Below are 24,520 nucleotides of genomic sequence, written 5' to 3'. Positions count from 1 at the left end.
ATGTAAATATTGTCATAAGGCATCTGCACTAACTGCTTTGCAAAGTAATCATCAGGAAAACAGCTAACGAATCTTAACGATATTTCAATAGCTTTGCTGTTTCATCTTGCACCTCATGCATATCCTATCATCTTGTGAGATTTTTGACACTGCCTTCCCATAAATATTCTAATAAAAATTTATCCAATATACTCTATGCCTTCCTATAGGATGAAAACTTTTTTACTTCTTTAAAAACATTCTGGTTTGTTTTCAAGTTTGGTTTTTCTTTAAGGCTTTGCTTTCTTTGTTGATCCAATCCAATTTTTAAGGAATTTATTGCTTGAGCAAGTTATTCTATTTCTTGTATCCAGCTAATTCTCTTTCCATTTCTTCCTTTTCAACCTAATTCTATAGTTTATGATTCTTTTCCAATCCCCTCATTAGTACTCTTATTTAGTTTTTAATTGTTTTCTCTATCACTCTAATTTATAAAATTGCTTTTAGTTCTTCATATGAACAAAAAAAAACTTTAAATTATCTCTTTCAGGAATTGTAGTTGAACTTGTGCCTCGCCTGTGTTTTTCTCTGAGGTTTCACTTGTAGATGGTTTGGAGTCATTATCTTCTAGATCCATGTCTTAAACATCTCTATCATCATGAAAACTCTTAAAATATATATTTTTTAATTTGCTCTTTCTTCTAGCCTTCTTCCTTACCTCAAACTTTAGTTTATTTTTAAAAATATATTTAAAATTTTCTTCAATTACATACAGAAACAATTTTTAAAAATCCTACTTTTTGTTTTAAAGTCTATAAAGTATTAGGTCTAAGGTAGAAGAGTCATACGGACTAGGCAATTGGAGTTGTGACTTGCCCAGGGTTACACAGCTTAGAAGCATTTGAGGACAGATCTGAACCCAAGACCCAGAAAAATAACTCACTGTGATTTTGGGGAAGGGCATCTCCTGATTAGGATTAAATTTGGTACATTTTTTAGGTGTTTGTGGAGAAATTGTGGCAAAAAGCTTGACTAAACTTTATCCTGCTATTCTACCATCTTGGCCCTAATCCCTTCCATCCACTCATTCTTTTAGTTGTTGTTAAACCCTTAACTTTTGTCTTAGAATCAAAACTGTGTATTGGTTCCAGGGCAGAAGAGGAGTAAGGACTAGGCAATGGGGGTCAAGTGACTTACCCAGGGTCACACCGCTAGGGAAGTATCTGGGACCAGATTTGGACCCAGAGCCTCCCGTCTCTGGGCTTGGCTTGCATTCCACTGAGCCCCCCAGCCTTCCTCATCTGTTCTTAATTTATTATTGTTTCTGTTAAATTGTTATAGTCATGCCTGACTCTTCATGACCCCTTAAGATTGTAATGTAATCCATTCCTGCCGAACTCAGGGTGCCCCAAGTCTGATTTCCTTTCAGATCTGTTTGAAGGTGTTAAAGGTAAGGAGGAAGCTCAACTGTTCTTCCGCCTGCTTTTCCACCATTTTGTCTCCCCTGTTCTGTCATCTTGGGTCTGCTCCTTTTCCTACCCATTTTCCAGGAAACATTTATGCCTTTTTTTGTCTATAGTTCCACGTTGGCAATCTCCTTTAGCCTACTAACACCCAAGCTTTTTCTCCCTTATTCTCTGGTCCATTTCCAATTCCTTAGATTGCTATATTTGTTATGTGATTTGCCGCCACTGAGCATCCTTAGGTGCTCAAACCTTAAAGGTCTGTGTGAGTCACTGCTTTCCTGAATGCTTTTGTACCTTTCTTCTCTTGGACCTCACTAGAGTTCTTTAAAGTAAGTGGGGTTGGGACAGGTACGTAGCACAGTGAATAGAGAACCAGACCCAGAGGGGGGGAGAACCTGGGTTCAAATCTGACCTCAGATACTTCCAAGCTATAGGACTCTAGGCAAGTCATTTAACCCCTAATTGCCTGACCCTTTTTGTAGTTTTGTCTTACAGTTCTAAGGCAGAAGGGAAGAATTTTTAAAATAAAATAATAATAATAATAAATTAAGCAAAGAAAGTTTATTTTTCCTCCTTTTTGCAAATGATCAAAAGCCTAGAGTGGGTAGACAATGTACCTAGGGTCATAACAAGTTAATGGACAAACCAGGACTAGAATCCCAATTTCCTGAATCCACTTCATCATTGCTGCTTTCCTCTTTGCCTCTATGCCTGTTATTAGTAGCTTTCAGTTGTGTCCAATTCTTTGCAACCCCATTTGGAGTTTTCTTGGCTGAGATACTGCAGTGGCTGGCCATTTCCTTGTCCAGTTTATTTTACAGATGAGGAAACGGAGGCAGACGTGTGGCTTGCTAGTCAGTGTCCGAGGCCACGCTTGAGCTCAGGATGATGACTTTTCCGGACTGGAGGCCCGGCACGGTGGCACCTAAGCTATTAAACCGGGGCTGGCAGAGTGGTGGTTGCATGTGGAGTCACATTGACCGTCATCCCAACCCCTGATGGCCCACGTCTTCTGCCTCTCAGCACGTTGTGATGTAACACGGGTAGCATGACTAGGGGTCCCAGCGGGCTTGTGCCAGCTTAGCCTGAGGCAGAGTGGGGGATGCCTTTGGGGGGGGGGCTTGACTTCACTTAGACTTCACCCTACATTTGCTCTGCTTCACTCCAGATGGCCATTGATCAGTAAGTACCTCAGTGAGCATTTATTAAATGACTGCTGCATTCCAGGCACAGTGCTGGGTGCTGGGGATAAGGTGGGGTATAAAGACAACAAATGAAACCCCCAGAGTCAGAAGCAGTGGGTAGGAATGGCAGAGAGAGAGATTTGGGCATGATAACAAAGAAAAACTTAACTAACAATTAGAACTCTTTAAACACAAAAAGAACTGGTTTCATCAGTAGTGAGGTCACTGTTGCCGGAGGTCTGCAAGCAAAGACTGGATGAGTACGTATCTGCTCTATTATAGAAGAGATTTTGGCTCAGTTATAGGTTGAACTAGATACCCTTTTTGGACCCATAGATTCTGCGATTGATTTGTACCTCTCTATTGACCTGATATTTGTTGTTGCTGTTGCTGTTGGGTGGTTACAGTCATTCTGTGCTTTGTGACCCCATTTGATGCTTTCTTGGCAAAGACACTGAATAGTTTGCCATTTCCTTCTCCAGTTCATTTTACAGATGAAGAAACTGAGGGCACTGCATAGAGTGCCAAATCTGGAGTCAAGAAGAGTCATCTTCATGAGGTCAAATCCAGATTTAGCCACTTAGTAGCTGGGTGACCCTGGGCAAGTCACTCAATCCTGTTTGCCTCAGCTCCTCGTCTATAAAATGGGTTGAAGAAAACATGGCAAACTTCTCTAGTAACTCAGCCAAGAAAACCCTAAATGGTATCACAGAGTCAAACATGACTGAGAAAGGACTGAAAATAGGACACCATTAAGTACTTTTTTCAGACTAAACATTTTTAGTTGTTTCAGATTTTATCAGCATGATATCTGAGTTCTTCACCATTTTGGCTTCCCTTCTCTGGTTATTTTCTTGATTATCAATATCCTCTATGAGTATGCTATGCTATACTGACCTGACCTAAAGAAAAGTACTCCAGATATGGGCTGATAGAGGAGAACTGAAAAATGGCCACCTCCCACCTAATGGATACTATTATACCTTAAAAAAATTTTTTTTAATCCTTTTCTTCTGTCCTAGAATCAATACTGGGCATGAGAGCAACAAGGGCTCGGTAATGGTAATGGGTGTTAAGAGCCTTGCCCAAGGTAACAGAGATAGGATGTGTCTGATTTGAACCCAGGACTTAGGCCAGGCTTTCAATATACTGAGCTACCTACCTAGCTCCTCCCACCCCCATACTTCTCTTAATGAAGCCCAAGATCTCATTTGTTTCCCCGCACTATAGCTTGCACTGTTGATTCATATGAAACTTGCAGTACCTTCAAGCCCTCAGATCATTTTCAGATGAACTGAAATCTATCCTTTCCTCTACCATCTTATACAGGATAAGTGGATCTTTATTTTATTGAAAATTTTATTTAATTAGTCAATTTAGAACATTATTCCTTGGTTACAAGAATTATATTCTTTCCTTCCCTGCCCTCCACCCTCCCTTCCCATAGCCGACATGCAATTCCACTGGGTATGACATGTGTCCTTGATCAGAACCTATTTCCATGTTGTTGATATTTGCACTAGGATGATCATTTAGAGTCCACATCCCCAATCATATCCCCTCGACCCATGTGATCAAGCAGTTGTTTTTCTTCTGTGTTTCTACTCCCACAGTTTTTCCTCTGAATGTGGATAGTGTCCTTTCTCGTAGATCCCTTCAAGTTGTTCAGGAGCACTGCATTGCCACTAATGAAGATGTCCATTACATTGGATATGTGGATCTTTAAAAATTCAAGTGCAGGGGTTAGCTGGGTGGCTCAGTGGATTGAGATCCAGGCCCAAAGACGGGAGGTTCTGGATTCAAATGTGGCCTCAGACACTTCCTAGCTGTGTGACCCTGGACAAGTCACTTAACTCCCATTGCCTAACCATTACTGCTCTTCTGCCTTGGAACCATGATACAGTATTGATTCTAAGACAGAAGGTAAAGATTTAAAAAAAAAAAATCCTCGAGTGCAGGACTTGACAATAATCACTATTGTGTCCATTTTTTTCTTTCTTTTTATTCAGAGAATTCATTTCTAAGTGTCTTAAATCCCTCCCTCCCCTCCTTGCATCATCAACAGTATTATCTAGGAGATAGATATCTAGATATCATTTATGTCTTTCCTATTTCCATTTTTCAGTTCGTTCTCTGGAGGTAACATTCACAATTTATTCTTCAAGTATTAAATCTGTAGTTGTGTAAAATGTTCTTGATGATATCAATTTTTATTAAGTTCTGCCTGGCCTTGGGTTTCCAGGAGGGAGGGGCTCTTGGGAAGCTGCCCAGACCTCTTCCGAGATGGCTTAAGAGGGAAAAAGGGGTGTTCCATGTTTGGAAAGGGAAGATGAAGAGGAATGGAGGCAGGGGAGGAAGGACCTGAATGGCAACCTGGGCAGGGTGTTGTAATGGAAAGTGCTGAATTTGGAATCAGTAGGCCTGTAGGTAAGTCCTGGCTGTAAGCCTGGGTGGTCATGGGCTAATCAAGTCACTTCCTCTCTGAGCTTCAGGCTCCTCCTTTGTCAGAAGGGAACAACTATACCTGAAACTTACTTTGCAAATCATCAAATACATTAGAAATTCAAACTCTAGTGTGTGAACCTGCATCATGGCCCGCCGTGGGAGGGGGACATTCCAGACACACCTGTGGGCTTCCCTGACTCTGGGCAAGATGCCGAAGTGCATTTCTTCACTCTTCTCCTTCAAGTAGTATCTGCAACCCGAAGCAAGGACCTGGAACCCACAGAGAAGGACTAGCCTGGCTTCTCTGCATGGCCCCAGGAGCTAGGGACTTTTTCTTCATATTTCTTTCTTTCTCTGTCTCTACATCTCTGGAGTGACTGTCCAGGAAGGAGATGGCTTGGACTGGACACTCACAACTGTAGCCAGGAAGGGCTTGACCCACGTCCTAGAGGCAGTTGCTATATTTTAGGGGATTAAAAAATCCCCCAGGTCGTTAAACCCAACTCCTTCATCTGTGAGTTTGCAGGAAATCCCACCCGTCTGTCTTGTAGTTGATTTGCATCCTGGTCTGGTGGTGGGATTGTTAAGGAGCATTATTTTCAGAGAGTTGTGTCTAGTGAGTTGATGTTTCATTCAGGGACAAGACAACTTCTTCCCCTTCCTCGCTCTCTTTCCTCTCCTCTTCTTTCCTCTTTTTCCCTTCTCTATTCAAAGCCTCAGGTGGTATGTGTGTATCTGGTTGTCTTTGTTTCTGGAATACTTAACTAGACCTTGGGATTCCCCCTAAGGCCTGAGGTTTCCTAGAAGTCTGGAGACATGAATGTCTACTTTCAGACCAAAGCTTTGCTTTTCTCTCATAGCTGACGTTCAATTCTTCTGGGTTTTATGTGTCTCATTGATCCAAGACCCATTTCTATACCATTAATATTTGCACCAGGGTGATCATTTAGAGTCTACTTTCCCCAATCATATCCCTGTCAAACCCTTGTGATCGAGCAGTTGTTTTTCTTCTGTGTTTCTACTCCCACAATTCTCAGATGGAGTATTCTAACAAACTTTTGAGATGGGAAAAATTGCTTTCAATTAGTACAATTTAGGAAAGACTTTCTTTGAGGAGGTAGTTTCTAGGCTGGTCCTCAGAGGGAAAACCAGAATTTATATAGGTAGGGATGAGAAAGGAGTGTGGGGGACATGGGGGACAGCCTTGATGAAATGCAGGAAGCAGGAGAGTGTAGGATGGGATTAAGGAGCAATTTGTTTGGATGGTATAAAGAATATAGAGGAGAAAGGGGTCAAGCATGATTAGATAGTCAGGTAGGAGCTATATTGTGGAGGGGCTGGATTACCAGGCTAAGAACCTAGGATCTGATGATCTAGGCCATGGGGAATTACTAAAGGAATTTCAGGAGGAGAGTGACGTGGTTTGATCTTTGCAGTAGGAAGACTGCCTTGGCAGCTCCATGTATCATGGACTAGAAAGGGGGGAAATCACAAGCAAATCAAAAGGCAAGTTAGGAGGCTCTTATGGTGTAATAAAAAAGTGACAACTATCTGAACTAGGACCAGGGCCGAGTGAACAGAGGAGAAGGAATAGATTCCAAGAGATTTCTCCAAGGCAGAACTGCAAGGATTTAACCACTGATCAGCTCTGAGGACTGATCAAGAAGAAAGAGTTAAAGATGACTCTTGGGAGAGGGGTTCCTAATACCCAATAACTGGAACCCTGCTCTAGGCTTTAGAAGAGCCTGGTGGTCACCCGCCATCTTGAGTCTTCTTTTGGAACCATCATCTCTTGGCCATCAGAAGAGCAGGCCCACTAATCCCTGCCCCTCCCTTCCAGGGAAAGCAGAGGCATGGCATGAAAGGTGAGATCATCAGCCCCATTCTCCCTTTTTTTTGGCAGTCTCCAGCCATGAGGTGGCCAGCCTTGTGGGGAGATATAGCTTTAACCCTTTCACACTCTCCTAGGGCTAAAATGGTCTGAGGGGGGATTAAAATGCCTTTCCAAATGTCAACCTCATTCCCAGTATGTCTCATTCTACAGAGTGAGACCAGGAGAACTGCAGAGGGAAAACAAAAGAGTTAGGCAGCTTTCACTTTTTTAAGTTTATTTTTATTTTTTAATTTGAAAATTTTTATTTAATTCATTATTTGACATGTTTTTCCATGGTAACATGATTCATGCTCTTTCCCTCCCCTCCTTTTACCCCCCTCCTATAGCCAATGCTCAATTCCACTGGGTTTTACATGTCACATTAATCAAGACTTATTTCCATACTATTGATATTTGCACTAGGGTGATTGTTTAGAGTCTCCATCCCCAATCATATCCCCATCTGCCCATGTGATCAAGCAGTTGTTTTTCTTCTATGTTTCTACTCCCACAATTCTTTCTCTGGATTAGCTTTTCACTTTTACCTTCTGCCCCAGGATCAATACTGGGTATTGTTTCCAAGGCAGAAGGGTGGTAAGGGCTAGGCAGTGGAGGTTAAGGGACTTGTCCAGGGTCACACAGCTAGGAAATGTGTCTTTCCCTTTTTTCTGTGGCCTCCTGCTGAAACAAATTCCTCCTGCCATAGTGACCCTATTATTCTACAGTTGGGGTGTGTGTGTGTTCTTTGTGACCTGCGCAACCCCTCTTTTCTTTTTCTTTTTGTCCCCTGGTTATCATCAAGACACTTAACAAGTAAGTGCCTCTGTTTCCTCTTCTGTCCTCATTAATTAATGATGGACGTGGAACCTTAGACCTCTGCCCTCTAAGTTCTCTCTAGTGCGCTTGTCTCCCAGGCTTGACTGGGAGCTCCTTGAGAGAAAAGGACCTGATCACGGAACTAGAATGTGTGAGGTGGCCAGCTCTCCTTTGTCAGAGGGGGACATGGCAGGCCCGGGATGGGCAGTGGGTTGCCCGAGGTCACGCAGGCAGCCAGTGGGTGGCAGGACAAGGCCTAAGATGCCAGCCTCCTGGCTCCCCACCCTGATGCTTACCCCACCTTCTGCTTGGGTTGTGTCTTCTTCAGGCTTCAGAGAACAGGCTCCGTGGGTTTTCCACACCCAGCGGGGCCTGGCCAAAGGTGCAGGAGCTGGTTTTCTGGTTGGGGGAGTGGGGGGAGGGAAGGAAAAAGGAGAAGAGGCTCTCCCAGACACATTTCAGATGTCTAGGGAGGGCGAAGGGGTTTGCCCTGCCCAGCCCTGCTTCTTTGCTTCTTCAGTCCTTTCCCTGTAGAGCAGAGCAGGGCCTGTCTTCCCAGGAACATCCTAAGCAATTTAGCTTCAACTCAGGCCCCGGCAGGCAGGCAGGCGGGCAGGCGGGCAGGCAGGCAGGGGCCTGATCCTCTGGGAATAACCAAACCAACAGGTCTCCTGAAGGGATAAAAAGAGGAATGACAGAGGCTGATCATTCTTAAGATAAGTGTGTGTATGTATTTATACACACACACACACACACACACACACACACACACACACACACACACACACACACATTTAGGTTCAGTCATGTCAGACTCTTCTTATCCCCCTTTGGGTTTCTCTTGGCAGATACTGGGACAGTTAGCCAAGTACTTCTCCAGTCTATTGGACAGAATGTGGAAACTTGAGGCAAACAGGGTTAAGTGACTTGCCCAGGGTCACAGTTTTGAAGCCAGGACCTCCTGTCTCTAGTCCTGGCTCTCAATCCAATGAGCCACCCAACTGCCCCCTAAAATCTTTTTTAAAAATTTTACATATTTTAAAATTATATAAATTTATATTTTTGTTTTATGCCTATAGACATACGTGGATATTTCTTTTATCTCGGTATCTATATACAGACATATACATAATATGTTATATATATATATATATATATATATATATATATATATATATAATTCAAACATGTATGTCTAACAATATAGACTTTTTTAAAGCACCATTAACATTAACCATTACCTTCCATCTTAGAATCAGTACTGTGTATTGGTTCCAAGGCAGAATAGTGATAAGGGCTAGGCAATGGGGATTAAGGGTCACACAGCTAGGAAGTGTCTTGAGACTAGATTTGAACCCAAGACCTCCCATCTCTGGACCTGATTTTCAATCCACTGAAGCACCCAGCTTCCCCTGAAATAATTTTATTTTTATGTTTATTATTTTAATTTTTTAAATTTATATAACCTTAGATATTATATACACACTTTTAAAATTTATATATTTGTTATAGTGTGTATGTGTTTTAAAAGTTAAAATTAAATGTCAATAATAAAAATATATGTTAGAAGATTTATTAATGATTATTATAAGTAAAGGAATAAAGAGGATACAAAATAAAGACCATGTGCCCATGGCTGATTAGTCATTTCAAAATCCCTACTCACCACTGCCATGCTCTCCAGCAGGGCCAAAAAAGGGCAGGACCCTTCTCGTCCTTGTCTAATATCCCCTGTCTACAGGAAGTACAGAACAATAGGAAGTCAGTGGGCTCCTGGGAAATGTAGTTCTTTTTTAGGGTAACAGATTTTCAATTTTACAATACATACACATACAATACATACACAATAACAGTTTTAAAATACTGTATATCTATACAGACACACATAGATATTTCTTTATCTCTATATAGACATACACACACATATGTTTTATATATAGTACAAACCTGTGACTCCAACACCTTTTTTTTAAGAACCATAAACATTTTTAAGCACCTCCTGTGCATGAGGATAAAATGCTGGACCTAGATTGGAGATCAAATCTAGTTTTAGTCACATGCAAGCTGTGTGCCCCTGGGAAAGTCACTGAATTCTATTTGCCTTAATCCACTGAAGGAGGAAATGGCAAACTCTTCCAGTGCCTTTGCTAAGAATACGGTCCCTGGGGTTCCAAGAGATGGACATGACCGAATGCCTAAACCACAAAAATGTGCCCAAATTGTGCTAAGGGCTGAGACTACAAAAAGAGTTAAAGGACAGTTCCCAGTCTCATGGAACTTATTAGCTAATGGAGGAGACAACATGTTAATAAATATATTCAGAAGTAGCCATATACAGGAGAGAAAGGAAATCATTGACCGTGGGAGGGGCTGGAATCCAGAGGGATTGTGGAAATGCCACCATTCTTTACAATGTGGTATTTTAGTTTGGAGTGAAAAGAAACCAGTGAGGGCATTAGTCAATGCAGTGGAGAGAGAGAACATTCCAGGTAGAGGGATGGTGAGAGAAAATGCCTGGAGAACAGAGATAGAGTGTCTTGTTTGTGGGATAGCCAGGAGGCCAACATTACAGTATTGAAGAGTAGGTGTCAGGGAGTAAGGTGTAAGAAGCCTGGAAAAGGAGATGGGGGCTGGATTATGAAGGGCTTTGAATGCCAAATAGCATTTTGTGTTTGATCCTGGAGGCAATTGGAAACCACTGAACTTTATTGAATAGGGAGCCACATTATCAGACTTGTGTTTTTAGTAAAATCACTTCAGTGGCTGAATAGAGGAAGGATTAGAGTGGGAAGAGATTTGAGGTAGGCAGACCTACCAGGAGACTGTTGTAATAATCTAGGCATGAGGTGATGAGGGGCATACCAGAATGGTGGGAGTGTCATAGGAGTAAAAGGAGTGCATTCAAGACATGTTGCAAAGATGAAATCAACAGGCTGTGGTGCCATATTGGATATGAGGTTTAGAGAGTGAGGAGTCTAGGAAGACGCCTAGGTTTTAGGTCTGAGGGACTGGGAAGATGGTGTTGTCCTTTACAGTAATGCAGAAGATAGGAGGTGAAGGGACAGGGCTTAGGGGGAAAGGTGAATTTTGTTTTGTACATATTGAATTTAAGATGTCTATTGGACATCTAATTCAAGATATCTGAAGGCATTTGAAGATTGTAAGACTGGAGGTAAGCAGAAAGACTGGGCCAAATGAGAAAGATCTGAGAATTATGAGTATAGAGATATTAATTAAATCTGTGGGAACTGATGAGATCTCAGAGTAGTATAGAGGGAAAAGGGAAGAGGGCCCAGGACAGAATTCTGTGGGATACCTATGACTAGAGGGCATGATCTGGAGGAGGATTCAGCAAAGGAGACAGAAGGAGGGCTTATAAGGGGAGAAGCAGGAGAGAGTAGTGTCCTAAAAAGCTAGAAAAGGGTTATACACATACATGTACTTATATATATATATTCACACCCATGTTTTGTCTGAGCCTTAATAATAACTCCTTGAGGTTAGTAGTTCAAGGTTTTTTATCTTCATTTTATAGATAAGGTTCTGAGGTCCTGAGGGATGAGTTCACTTATCTGCAGAACTCAGTTTCAAACCTGGCTCTAGTTCTTGGTGCATTATTTTTTTCTCACTTTAACAGAGTCTTGCTTTTCCTAAAATTCTGCCATGTCTTCCTTTGTTCAATATTTACTGATGTTGGGCTTAGTTGCAGCAGATTCACAGATGGGTATGATAGGATCCCTGCTCTCCCCTTAGACCACAAGCTTTTAATAATAACAATGAAAATAGATAACATTTTGTAACACAACAAGATTTGCAAACTACTGTACAAATGCCTCATTTGAGAAGAGAAGAATCCACTGCAAAGAAGGTGTTGTTATCCCCATTTTACGCATGAGGAAACTGAGACAGATGGAAATTAAACAACTTGCTCAGGGTCAAGACACATTTGAACTCAGATCTTCTTGACTCCTTGTTCTCTCCACTGAGCTACCTAGCTGCCTCCTAATCAGAGGGATAAGACATTGATTAAATTCCATTTAGTTTAATAAATATTTATTATGCACTTACTATGTACAAAGCCCATCAATTGGTACTGGGGATTTAAAGATGAAAAACAACACAATGCCAACCCTAGACAAGTTTTCAATCTTGCTAGGGTTCATGAGGAATATATACTAATAGGTATGATAGAAAAAAGCCAGAATATAGTAGGTACACAGGAGAGATCCAGACCAGGAAACATGGGAGGAGAGAGGGAGAATAGATTCAGCTGATGGTGCTTTAAGGAGGGGATAGGAGAATATCTGGTCCCTGAGGGATAGGTAGAACTTTGACAAGTGGACTGACTAGAGTATATAGGGATTATCTTGAGGAGTTTCAAGTAGGTGATCAAATGAAAAGGAAAGATGGGAGCTTTCGAATTAATTTGGTTAACAGTGGTAGGAGCCATGGAAGGTTTTTGAACAGGGCAGTTTCTCCCTATATAGTATTTCTAGTGTTTCTCTACTTTATCACACACACACACACACACACACACACACACACACACACACACACACACACACACACACTTAGCTATGAGGATATCCATTTATTATACAATGTAGAAATTTGGGCATACAGAGAATTAGAGTTGGAGAGCGTTTGGGAGCTCAAAGAACATTGAATGGAAGCCCCTCGTTTTAGAGAGAAGGGAAACAAAGGCCTCCTAAGAAGAGGAAATGATAAGATGAGGATCTTGTAATCAGAAATGGGCAGAGGCAGTCAGTATTAGGCCAGTCTTCTTTGGAGTCAGCTGGGGAGGAGAGGATCAAGGGTACTAGGCAAGTCTTCCTGTCTTCTCTGATGGCCAGATGAAACACTGTCTCCATGACAAGAAGAAATATCCTTGATTTAGGGGCTTTAAGATCATCTGACTGGAGTCCAGTTCCATGCTCTCAGAACCTTGAATCACTTGTGAAGGAATGAGAAGGCAGCAGCAATCAGAGGACCAGGGAGAGACAAATGTCCTTCCTTTGAGCCTCAATACTTCCTCCTTAATGAAGGAAACACCACCTTGATCTATAGTGATCTGGGGCTCTTGTGGCTGGCAAGTGTGGTCTGTTGGAATCAGGATGTTACCCTGCTGGAGCAGCTGAAAGGGTATTTCACCTGAGGAATGCATCTGGCCCTGGAGGTCTTGAGAGTGTTTCAGCTTGATAGAAAAAAGAAGCCCATTTCAGGCTGGTCTTCATAGTTGTTGAGAATCTTAGGATTCATTATTTCCCTGGAGGTCAGAGTCTTACTTCATATAATATTAATTTGGTTTTAAATTTATTCTTTTATCATATTAAAGAAAACTCCTATTCCAATAAAGAATATTTGAATAGAATTTTTCAAACAGGATTAAAAATTTTTTAAACATAAATTAATGCTGTATTTCACCAAAGTTCTGTTTCTAATAATTATGTCTTTATTTTTTCTTCTTGCTTATATGATTTTATGATTTTCCCACCCTTAAACTATCTTTGCATTTGAATTTTAAATTATACTTACTAATGATGGATAATTTTTGTTGTATAGCTGTATTTAAAAAAAAATTTTGGCACCTATGTTCACTAATCATCTAGGTCTATGATTTTCTTTCTAACATTTGTCAGTCCACTGAAAGGAATAAAATCTTATTTGCCCTTAGAAGGAGTTGGACATCCCAATCATCTTTCCCTTTGTTTTGAAAAGGTCTATTTGGAGTCAAAGTTGTTTTTTTAAAAAAATGTTCGAAATTCTTTTGTGAATCTCTTGGCCCAGTGATTGTTGTTGGTTGTTTTTGTTTTGCAGGGTTGGCCTTTAAGCTGTTTAGGTTCTCTTTCTAAGATTGGTCTATTTAGGTTATTCATTTCTTGTTTTGTTACTATTCAGATTTTTGAAAGTAACTCTCCATTCCTTTTAGATTCTCAATTATATTGAGAATATATATATCTCAATCTCAATTCTCAAATATAGCATGAATAGGCAGTTTTCAGAAGAAGAAATCAATGCTAACTAGCTGTAGTTAGCTGAAAAAAAAATGCTCTAACTCACCATTGATTAGAGAAATGCAAATTAAACAACTCAGAATTAACACCTTATTAGATTGGATACCATAAAGCAGAAAAGGAAAATGACAAATACTGGAGGGGATATGGAAAAATTGGGACACTAATGTTGGTGGAGTTGTTAACTTATCCAACTATCCTAGAGAACAATTTTAGAACTCTGATTAAAGAGCTATAAAAGTGGGCATGTATTGGACTTCTCTACTAGCAGCAATAGAGAGGACAATTCTGAGGGACTTATGAGAAAGAACACTGTCCACATTCAGAGAAAGAACTATGTGAGTAGAAACGGAAGAAAAACAACCTCTTGATCACATGTGTCAATGGGGATATGATTGGGGATGTAGACTCTAAATGATCATCGTAGTGCAAACATCAATAATATGGAAATAGTCTTGATCAATGATACATGTAAAACCCAGTGTAATTGTGCATTGGATACGAGGGAAGTGAGAGGGAGGAAGGGAGGGAAAGAACATAAATCATATAATCATGGAAAATATTCTTAATTAATTAATTAAATGAACTTTAGAAAAAATTGGGCATACTCCTTGACCCGGTAATACTAGGTCTGTATCCCAAAGATATCAAAGAAAAGGAAAACGTATCCATATGTACAAAAATATTTATAGCAACTCTATAATGATCAAACGTGAAAAATATGGTTACTCTGATCAATACAATGATCCAAGACAATTCTGAAGGATTCAAAAAATGCTATCTACTTTCACAGAGAGAACTGATGAAATCTGAATGCAAATCACTTTCTTCAGTTTTTTTTCCTGCATCGTGATTAATATGGAAAAAAGTCTTACATAATTTACATTTATAATTGATATTATATTGCTTACATTCTTAATAGACAGAGGAACTGTCTAGAAAAAGAATTTGAAATTCAAAATTTTTTTAAATGTTAATAAAGGAGTCTCATGTATCAGCTTAAGACTTATTTGTGACAATGTCAATAATCTTTGTTTTTAAAGCCCTAATGAGCTTCCTTTTTTTGTTTCTAATTTTGGTTATTTGGTCTTGTTCTTTCTGTTTTAAAGGTTTTGACTATTATTTTTCAGTTTGAGAGGCAGGATGGTCCAGTGAAGAGAATGTAATAGTTGGAGTCAGGAATGACTCTAGTTCATATCCTGTCACTTTGAGCAAGTTCTCTAATAATAATAATGTCCAAAGTCAGTTTTTTCAGTTCTAGAATGGGATTGATGTTATTTACAATATTTACCTCATGGGAGTATTTTAATTTATTGTATTTTCATTTTTTTTTCATTCTCGGCTTCATTTATTTTTCTCTTTTTGCCTTCTATTGTTTTATGTCTTTGTTTCTAGATTTCTTGAGTACCACAAATTAATTTTGGATATCTCTCTTTATTGCTATAGGCATTTAACACTAAAATTTTGCCTCATTTATGTGAGGATAGCTTTGAACCCAGAAAGATGAGTCTTCCTGACTTCAGGCCCTGCATTTATCTACTGAGCCACCTAGCTGCCCTCATATACTGATAGTGGGATGTTAAAATTTCCCACTCCTGTTGATTTTTCAGCTAATTTTTCTTATGACTGAACTTTTCCTTAATAAATTTTACTGTGGATTTATAAGGTACCTATGTATTTGAAACATTGCCTGATTTTGAGTATAGTCTTTTAGGGTAATATAATGTTCTCATTTGTTTCTTGTAATGCTTAATCATTTGAATTTGGCTGTCTTATAATGTGATTTGGAAGCAGAATGACAAAATTTAGCTCATCCTTTTATTTTGGATCCTTTGAAATCTTTCTGCATTAAATACGTTTCTTATAAATAGAATTCTGTTTTAATTCATTCTCTAACTTTTTATCATTCTAGAGTTTAATACATCTGCATTAATCAGTATATTTATATATTTTTTCTTTTCTATGTTTTTTTCCCAAGGATTATTATTTAACTTACTAGATAGGAACATGAAATTTATTGTTCTTATTGTTATTCGCTGAAAATGAACAAAACCAACACAAAGAAAATTCTTCTTCCTAATTCTTACTATATAGATTTATTTAACTTGCCTTTACCCTTCATCCAAGATAAGAGTTATACTTTGGCATTATCCTGCCCCTACCTACTTTTACTTCTTATTTTCCCTTTTATCTAATACTTTTCCATAACATTTAGTGATTTGGTTAATTCAGTACTCTGAATGTTCTCACATTGTATTTTCTACTGGCTATCTTCCTTAGGCACATGATGGACCTCGTATCTCCCCTTGGTATCTCCTCTTGTCTCCCTCACTTCTTCCCCCATACAATCCCAACACCTTAGCCCAGAATTTAAGGTTGTCCACTCTCTGGCTTCCACCTATCTTTCCAGGCTTAGCTGATATTATTCCCTCTTATATTTTCAAGCCAGGCTGGAATATTAGCTGTTCATACATTTCCTTAAGGCATTCCATCTCATATCTGGAATTTGCTTTGTCTTCATCTTTGTTTTTTGGTATCCTTATCTTATTTCAAGGCAAGTTAAGTGTGGTCCCCTCCAAGAGGCCTTTCTTGACCTTCTCAGATATTAATAATCTCCCTGTTCTTAAAATCCTGCCATATTTACCCGAATGAATGTTCTACATTTCCAATGGAGTATATGCACCCTGAAGGCAAGCATTATTCTATTTTTGTCATTTGTATCCCCAGTGCCATGTACTTAAATACACTTAAACCCATAATAAATGTTTGTTGCATTCAATCAAATTGAATTGAATTTGAGAAATGTAAATTGTTGAGCAAGGGAAATGGTTTACACATATCTTTAGAGATTTGGTATTTATTCAGAGGTTTCCATAATGTACATATGCCTCTGCAAAGTCTAAATGCTTCTTGAATATTCAACTCTTGCTTTTATATAGTCTGAGTGTTGCTAGTTGAAGAATTTTAGATTCATGGTTCATGCTTCTTAATTTTGCACTATTATATTTAACAATAATCTTTCATTAATTGGCTACTATGTTCCAAATATTAGAGATACAAAGAAAGGCCAAAAAATAAAAATAAAAAGAATCCTGCCTTCATGGAGCTAACAGTTGTCCAACATTATTGCTTCTCATCCTTGAGGAATATGTGTCTCATTTGGTGTCCCTTCATGTGTTATTCCTGATATTCTTTTTGCACCTGGTAGGTTCCTCCCTCCCCTTATCATTCTGGTGTTAGAATTAAGCCATAATGCATCTAGGAGGCATGTCCCAGTTTGTTCCATTTTCATAGAGCAGCTTGTTTTAATTAATTATGGAGGGTTTTCTTGAATGATTTCCTGAAATAGTGCTCAGAATATTTCATTTTTCTAAGCTTCCTGAAGTGTCAATCCTGAGGTTGCTGGGTTTTATTTCGCCTATCCTCTGGTCTGCCACTTGAGCCTGCATGTTGTCTGTCATTCAATAATTCAATCACTTTCTGAACATGTCATTTGAGTTGCTTTGGGTTGTTGGGAAGTTTGTTTTCTGTCAGCTATGGTTGTCTATTCTTCTTTGCTATTTTCATTATCTATCATCATCATTCTATATACACTGAGCAGTAGTCTATCCCCCTTTCCATCTAGTGCTGAGTATTTTTGACAGCCTTATCTCATTGGGAACATTTGTGCCTTAACAGGTCCCCTAGGACAACACACATTTTTGTGTTCATCTTTATGTTTTACCTGTCCTTGCTTCTGTTTCCTATACATGCATTTTAAATATAGTTGGCCAGTTTTCTGACTGTCAATTTCTTGTCAAATGTTGGATTCTTTTGTTGGGAAATACAAAATTTTCAAAACACAAAAATGAAGTTTCTAAACTAAAAATGACGCTGATGTGACAAATATACCAGTTGCTATATAAAATAAAAGGCTTAAAACTTGCACCATATTTAGGTCAAAGATCTGTGTATATCAGTCAGATGCTATTTTTTTTCTTAGTTAGCTATAGACTTTAATTTTCTCTCTATACACATTTATTGACTTGCTTGCTTACTTATTCATTTATTTTGGAGGAGAGGTGGGATGCTGGGTCACCCTATCTCACCCTGACTAGAAGTACAGTAGCCACTCATGTTCTCAGTTCCATTACTGATCAGTATGGGAGCTTCAATTAATTCTGTTTCCACTCTTTAGTCAACTGACCACCCTTTTTGCTGGTGGGGGCTCAGAATCACCCAGCTGATAAATTTAGCCCACTGTCACTTCTGAACTCAAGAGATCCTCTGCCTCAGAATCTCTGGTAGCAGCCACTACCAGCTGTAACACTCAGCAAACCATATATTTCTATTAATATTCATCCATTTCATTTAGATTGTCAGCATTATTGGCCTATAGTTGGGAAAATAGCTCCTAATAATTACTTTTCTTTCATCTTCATTGGTTGTGAATTCTCCCTTGTAATTTTTGATACAGATAATTTGGTTTTCTTTTTTAAAAATCAAATTAGCCAATGATTTGTCTATTTTATTGTTCTTTTTTTCAAAAGGATAGCTCCAAGTTTTATTATTTCAATTATTTTTTTTGCTTTTAACTTTACTAGTCTTAAGCCTTTGGTTTTCAAGATTTTTATTTTGATGTTTAATTATGGGTTTTAAATTTGTCATATTTGAGAACTCATTTATTTCTGCAATTCATTTAAGCAATGTGGCTTCAATGTTTTGTTTTCCACTTGTGAACAGGAAAGAACCAGTTAGCATAATCTTCACTGATTTTTATTGATTTATAAGTTTAAAAGTTATTTTTAAGAATTTGCCTGACTGAAAACTTATATCAAGTTGTTTTCCATCTCAGAGGGCAAAGAGGAAGGGAGCAAATTTGGAACTTAAATTTTTTTTTTTATCTACTCTTGAGCTGGATATTGGTAGCCTTTATTCATTTTTTTTTTTAATTTTATAGTATTTTATTTGTTCATTTCCATGCATTTTTCATTAAAGACAAAGATCATTTTCTTTTCCTCCCTCCCACCCCCCGTGGCCGACGCGTGATTCCACTGGTATCATATGTGTTCTTGACTTGAACCCATTGCCATGTTGTTAGTATTTGCATCAGAGTGTTCGCTCCGATTCTTTCCTCTGTCATGTCCCCTCAGCCATTGTAGTCAGGCAGTTGCTTTTCCTTGGTGTTTCTATTCCCTCAGTTTGTCCTCTGCTTTTGGATAGTGTTTTTTTCTCCTTGATCCCTGCAGATTGTGCAGGGACATTACACCACCACTAATGGAGAAGTCCATTATATTCGATTATACCACAGTGTGTTTGTCTCTGTGTACAATGTTCTCCTGGTTCTGCTCCTCTCGCTCTGCATCACTTCCTGGAGGTTGTTCCAGTTCACATGGAAATCCTCCACTTTATTATTCCTTTGAGCACAATAGTATTCCATCAACAACATATACCACAATTTGTTCAGCCATTCCCCAATTGATGGGCATCCCCTCATTTTCCAATTTTTGGCCACCACAAAGAGCGCAGCTATGAATATTTTTGTACAAGTCTTTTTGTCCATTATCTCTTTGGGGTACAAACCCAGCAGTGCTATGGCTGGATCAAAGGGTAGACATTCTTTATCGCCCTTTGTGCATATGGAACTTAAAATTTTAAAAAAGAATGGTAAAAACTGTTTTCCTATGTAATTGGGAAAAGATAAAAATAAGTAGAGTCCCAATTTTTCCATATCTTCAGTTTCTGTCATTTTCTTTTTTTGTTATATGTTATTCTAATCTGATAGGTGTGAGGTAGTACCTCTGTCTTCAACTAACTGAAATACTATGATGAGGTAGAAAGATTAAATTTATTTGGGTTGGTCCCAAAGGACAGGCCCAGGAAAAATTAAAAGGAGTTGCTAAGAAGTGAATTCAGGCTCAGATGGAAAAAAAATTTTTTTGTAGAATTTCAGAATTGGAAGGAACCAAAGAACATTTAGTCTAACCTGAACAAAAACTGGAATTGGCTAAGGAAAGGCAATGGAAAGGGCTAAGAGGGTAGAGTCATCACTAGTTCTCTTCAAGGGCTGTAGTGATGACTCCCTATCAGGAACATTGTAGAGGGATTCCTTCTCAGGAATGGATTGGGTAAGATGACCTGTGAGATCTCTTCCAGCTCTAGGATTCTGGGATTCCATGATTCTATGATATCCTACTAGAAATAGCTTTGAGGCAGAGAGGCAAAGGTCATTTATTCTCTCTTAGGAGCCATCCCTTGGGAAATCTATTCCAAAAATCCTAGGATCAGAGACCTAGAGCTAGAAGGAAGGTCATCCAATCCAATCACTCCTTATCTATTTTACCAGTGAAGAAAGTTCATAGAAGTTGTTACTTGTCCAACGTCAAACAAGTACTAAATGTCAGAGCTGAGATTGGAACTTACGTCTTCTGATTGAAAACCCAACATTCTTTCTACTTCACCAGGCTAAAAGTAAAGGTAACAAAGCAATTATTGTTTTGTCTCTCTCTCTTTTTTTTGTCACAGGCACAAAGATGTCATCTTTCTCCTCAGGGATGCAGGTGCTCAGCTGTCCCCTCCAGAGCTTCAGGATGCAGGGACGGAGCTCTGCAGGTAAGAGCCTGATTCTCTGTGCTGCCCTCATTGGTGCTGCCAAGACTTTGCCAAGATAATCTTGGTTCCTTGAGGGACCATATTATGGGTGGGGTTTGTTCTAGATGGACAGGAGAATTTAAAGGACAGAAGATGAAATCCCTTGAGGAAAATAGAAGCGCTATGAAACAATCTTGGTTCCTTGAGGGACCATATGGTGGGGTTTGTTCTAGATGGGCAGGAGAATTTAAAGGACATAAGATGAAATCCCTTTAGGAAAAGAGAAGTGCTATGAAACTTAGTTCCTTGAGGGACCATATTATGGGATTTGTTCTAGATGGGCAGGTTCTCTCAGGAGAATTTAAAGGGTAGAAGATGAAATCCCTTGAGGAAAAGAGAAGATTCAGTATCATATCCCACTGTCCTTCAGAGGTTCATAGAAATAAACTCTCCATGAACCCCTTCATCCCCTTTTGCTTGGATTCCACACCTGGTTCATTGAATGTAGACAGAGAGGAGAGAGACCTGGCCTGGGAGTCCTGAGATTTGAGTTCCAGACCTCATTGACATGAACTTCCCATGCTAATATTGAGCGAGTCATTGATCTCTGAATCTGAGCTTCTCTCTTTATAAAATGGGGTTGGACTAGAAGGATTCTTCTCTATCTTCTGGCTCTGACGTTGTGTTTTTTGTCATGTAAGGATATTTCCAGCTATAAAATTCTATGATTTCTATGCTTACATGTTCTAAAACCCTTTCCAACCTTAATGTTTTATATTTTATTGTTCTAAATCTCCTTCCAGTCAGGACATTCTATTGTATGCTTTATGTTCTGAGGCTTTTTCCAGCTCTCAAAATTTCTGCTTCTGTGTTAGGTCCCAGGAGTACCAATTGTGATTAAGGAGGTCTTGGCCTCAATGGACTCTGGACCCTGGTGGTCTCGGATGAGCATACAGAGCTTGTGTATGAGTCTGTTGTCAACAGCCCACAGCCCTAATTTTGTTCTGGACAGAGAAGCAGCCTGCTGTGGTGGAATAATGCTAGGCTCTGTCTATTCAAAGGGATCGGGGCTCAAATCTTGGCCATGACACTTAGTTGTATGGCCTCAGAGAAGTCCTTTCTCTCTGAACCTCAGACCCTCATTTGCCAAATGGGGATAATAATTCTAGTACTACCTGCTTAACGAGGTTATTGTGAGGAAAGAGCTTTGTACATAGTAAAGTATTATAGAAACATGAATCGGTTTGGTGAGGCAGCAATTGTGATTTCACTGACATAGGGCAATCCTAGAAAGGAAACTCCTTTTGTTGTTTGACTCTTCATGACCCCATTTGGGGTTTTCTTGGCAAAGATATAGGAGTGGTTTACTATTTCCTTCTCCAGCTCATTTTATGGATGAGGAAACTGAAGCCAACAGGGTTAAGTGAATTGCCCAGGGTCACACAGCTAGTTAAATGTCTGAGGCCAGATTTGTACTCAGGTAAATGAGTCTTCCTGACTCCAGGCTTGGCACGCTATCCACTGCACAACCTAGCAGCCTGTAAATTGGGAACTACTCTGCATCTTAGAGTCTTAGAGTTGCGAAGGGCTCTTAGAAGTTAAGTGATTTACCTAGGGATGTGCATACATCTAATATGTATCAGAAGCTCTAGCCTTTCTAGTTCTGAGGACAGATCTCTAGTCTTTATCCTGTGTGAAACTTCAGTTATTATTGATATCATGGAAAGGTCTTAGGACATCAGAACTGGAACCTTAGACATCATTCCCTACATATAATTATTGGTTCTGGGGTAGAGGATGATAATGGTGGTGGTTCTGACAGGGGTTCTAGGCCTTAGGGGTGGAAAAGGGAATTCTTAGTTCTCTCTGAGTTTACACTTGTGAAAGGGAATCCCACAGAGAGAACGAAGAATTCCCTTTTACAGAGGGAGCTGTTAAGTACACACATGCTCAAATCATGTTCTTGATCATCAGTGGGGTTGAAAGCTTTAAAGCAGATTAACTAGTCCACCCCTTCACTTCATAGATGTAACACTAAAGCTCAGAGACAAGCTACATAAGTAGTAAATAATGGTCCAAATTAATATCTTTTCCAGTTATAGTATACTGCTGACCAGTGTGGGCAGCTAGGTAATTCATTGGGTAGAGTGCCAGACCTGGAGTCAGGAAGATCTGAGTTCAGATCCCACCTCAGATACTCATTAGGTGTGTGGCCCAGAGCAAATCAATAACCTTTGTCTGCCTCAGTTTTCTCAACTGTGATATGGGGTAATAATAGTACCTACCTCCCAGTGTCATTGTGAGGATTAAATGGGATACTATTTAGAATTATTTAGCACAGTGCCTATCATATAGTAGGCACTTAATAAAATGCTTCTTTCCTTCCTTTCTTTTCTTCTTCCCTCTTTCCCTCCCTCCCCTCCCTCTCTCTTCTTTCTTTCCTCCCTCCCTCCCTTCCCCTCTCCTACCTCCACTTCCCAGATGAAGAAACCAAGGCTCTAAAGGGACATGTCAGGCAGCAAAGATAGTTTTGGAATTCAGGTCCTCAGACCCTTCCAGGTACCAAAAAGGTAGTGTACCTGGACTAGACCTTGCCTCCCTCCCATCTAGGACCCTCTTCACTATTCCTTTTCAAATTTGTAGGGACACAGTTCAAAGACTGCAGGATGATTATTGGGATGCCACACAACAAGGTTAAAGGCAAGAAGCAAAAAGACCTCTTCTTATCTAGAAGCTTACACATTCATTGGCTTTTGGGCCTTTGAGGACCTTAGATCCCTTTAATTAAACCCCTTCATTTATAGATGAAGGAACTAGAAGCCAGAGATTGAAAGGGAAGTGCCCAAATTAGCCCTGGTGGGAAGTAAAAAGATGTGCAAATTAGCTCAGGTGCTCAGATTCAAAATCCAGTGCTTTTCTCCCTGGAAAGAAAGGTCTTTTTACTTTTCCCAATTCTTAGGAAAATAGACTTCCTCTCTTTGTTGTACCCACTTTCAGAGTTTATCCCTGTAGAGAAGGTGTAGCATCTTATGAGAGAAAATGGTGGGTGAGGGGATGGGTTCCTGGACGAGACCTGCCTAGCACCTTCCTCCTTCTGACTTTAATGGGACCTCACCCACCTGTTGTCTCACCTTCCCACCCAGGGCACTCCCAGAATGACATTCTTCACTGAGGAGAGGATGGCCCTGGACCGGGGCTTAGATAGTCCCTGCAAAACCTGTCTAACTAGGGAGAGAATTAGGGTGAGGGAGAGATGAGACAGAGCAGGTAAAGATAAAGGAGCGAGTGATGAGACATGTAAGAGCAAGATGAAACAGATGAGAAAGGGACGGGAGGGAGGGAGAGATGGGGCAGGTGGTAAAAGAGAAAGATGAAATAAGAATAGGATGAGAGGGAGAAAGGAAAGAGAATGTGAGAGAAAAAGATAATAAAAGGGAGAAAGATAACCAAAAGAGAGAACAGAGTCAATGGAAGAAAAAAAAAAGAAAGACAACAGAAGGGTAAAGAAATGGAAAGAAGAGAAAGAAAGAGAATTTAGACAGAAGAATCCCAAAGGGGCTTGGATGAGAAAGAAACCCTGAAAAGGGGAATGAGTAGTATGTACCTGTAGAAGATATTTGGGGATTGGTAGAATGCCTGTGGGATCCAAGGAGGCACAGTCATCTCCAGGGAAAGTTCTGAAGTCTGAGATGAAGCTTCTCTTTGGTGGCTCCCCTTTTCCCCACTGTGCCATCCCCAAAGAGCAGACTTTCAAGAACTACCCTTTTTGAGTCCCATCCCTACAGGATGATTTATCAGGATTGGAAAAGGTTTTATAAATTAATCCTTACTAAATATATTGAGTGGTGTACTATGGTAAGAAGCCTTTAGATGCAATACCTTTCCCTGACATCTACATTACTATGGATAAGCCTTCCAAGTCCTGTAAGATACATTTCTCCCAGAACTTGCCCGTCACATCCCATTGCAACTGCTGCCCCATCTAGGCTCTTCCCTCCTAAGGTCAGGGAAATGACTGGCAGGTGATGCTAGACTCCTGGCCAGAGGGCTAGAAGTCAGATTTCTTGGATCTTGAGCCTTTAAGTCAAGCTCAAGCTCAACAGACCTTCAGTAATCCCTAGATAGAGGAACAGGTTCCATTGCAATGTGAAAGAAAAAGGTAATAAGAGAGAG

At 39.7% G+C, this 24,520-nt stretch overlaps 1 protein-coding gene across 2 annotated transcripts in view; it reads left to right on the top strand.

Annotated features, from left to right (window-relative positions):
* Positions 1-24,520, top strand: part of ASPG (asparaginase) — a 141,281-nt gene that overhangs the window by 101,237 nt on the left and 15,524 nt on the right. For both annotated transcript variants that reach the window (XM_007473475.3, XM_007473476.3), the window contains one exon: positions 20,282-20,368. In XM_007473475.3, coding sequence (XP_007473537.2) covers positions 20,282-20,368 — 87 coding nt within the window. The remainder of the gene's footprint in view (positions 1-20,281; positions 20,369-24,520) is intronic.

The sequence above is a fragment of the Monodelphis domestica genome, chromosome 1, assembly GCF_027887165.1.
Source record: "Monodelphis domestica isolate mMonDom1 chromosome 1, mMonDom1.pri, whole genome shotgun sequence".
Taxonomy (NCBI): domain Eukaryota; kingdom Metazoa; phylum Chordata; class Mammalia; order Didelphimorphia; family Didelphidae; genus Monodelphis; species Monodelphis domestica.
Note: the sequence above shows the minus strand (reverse complement) of the source record. Positions and strands in the feature narration are given on the sequence as shown.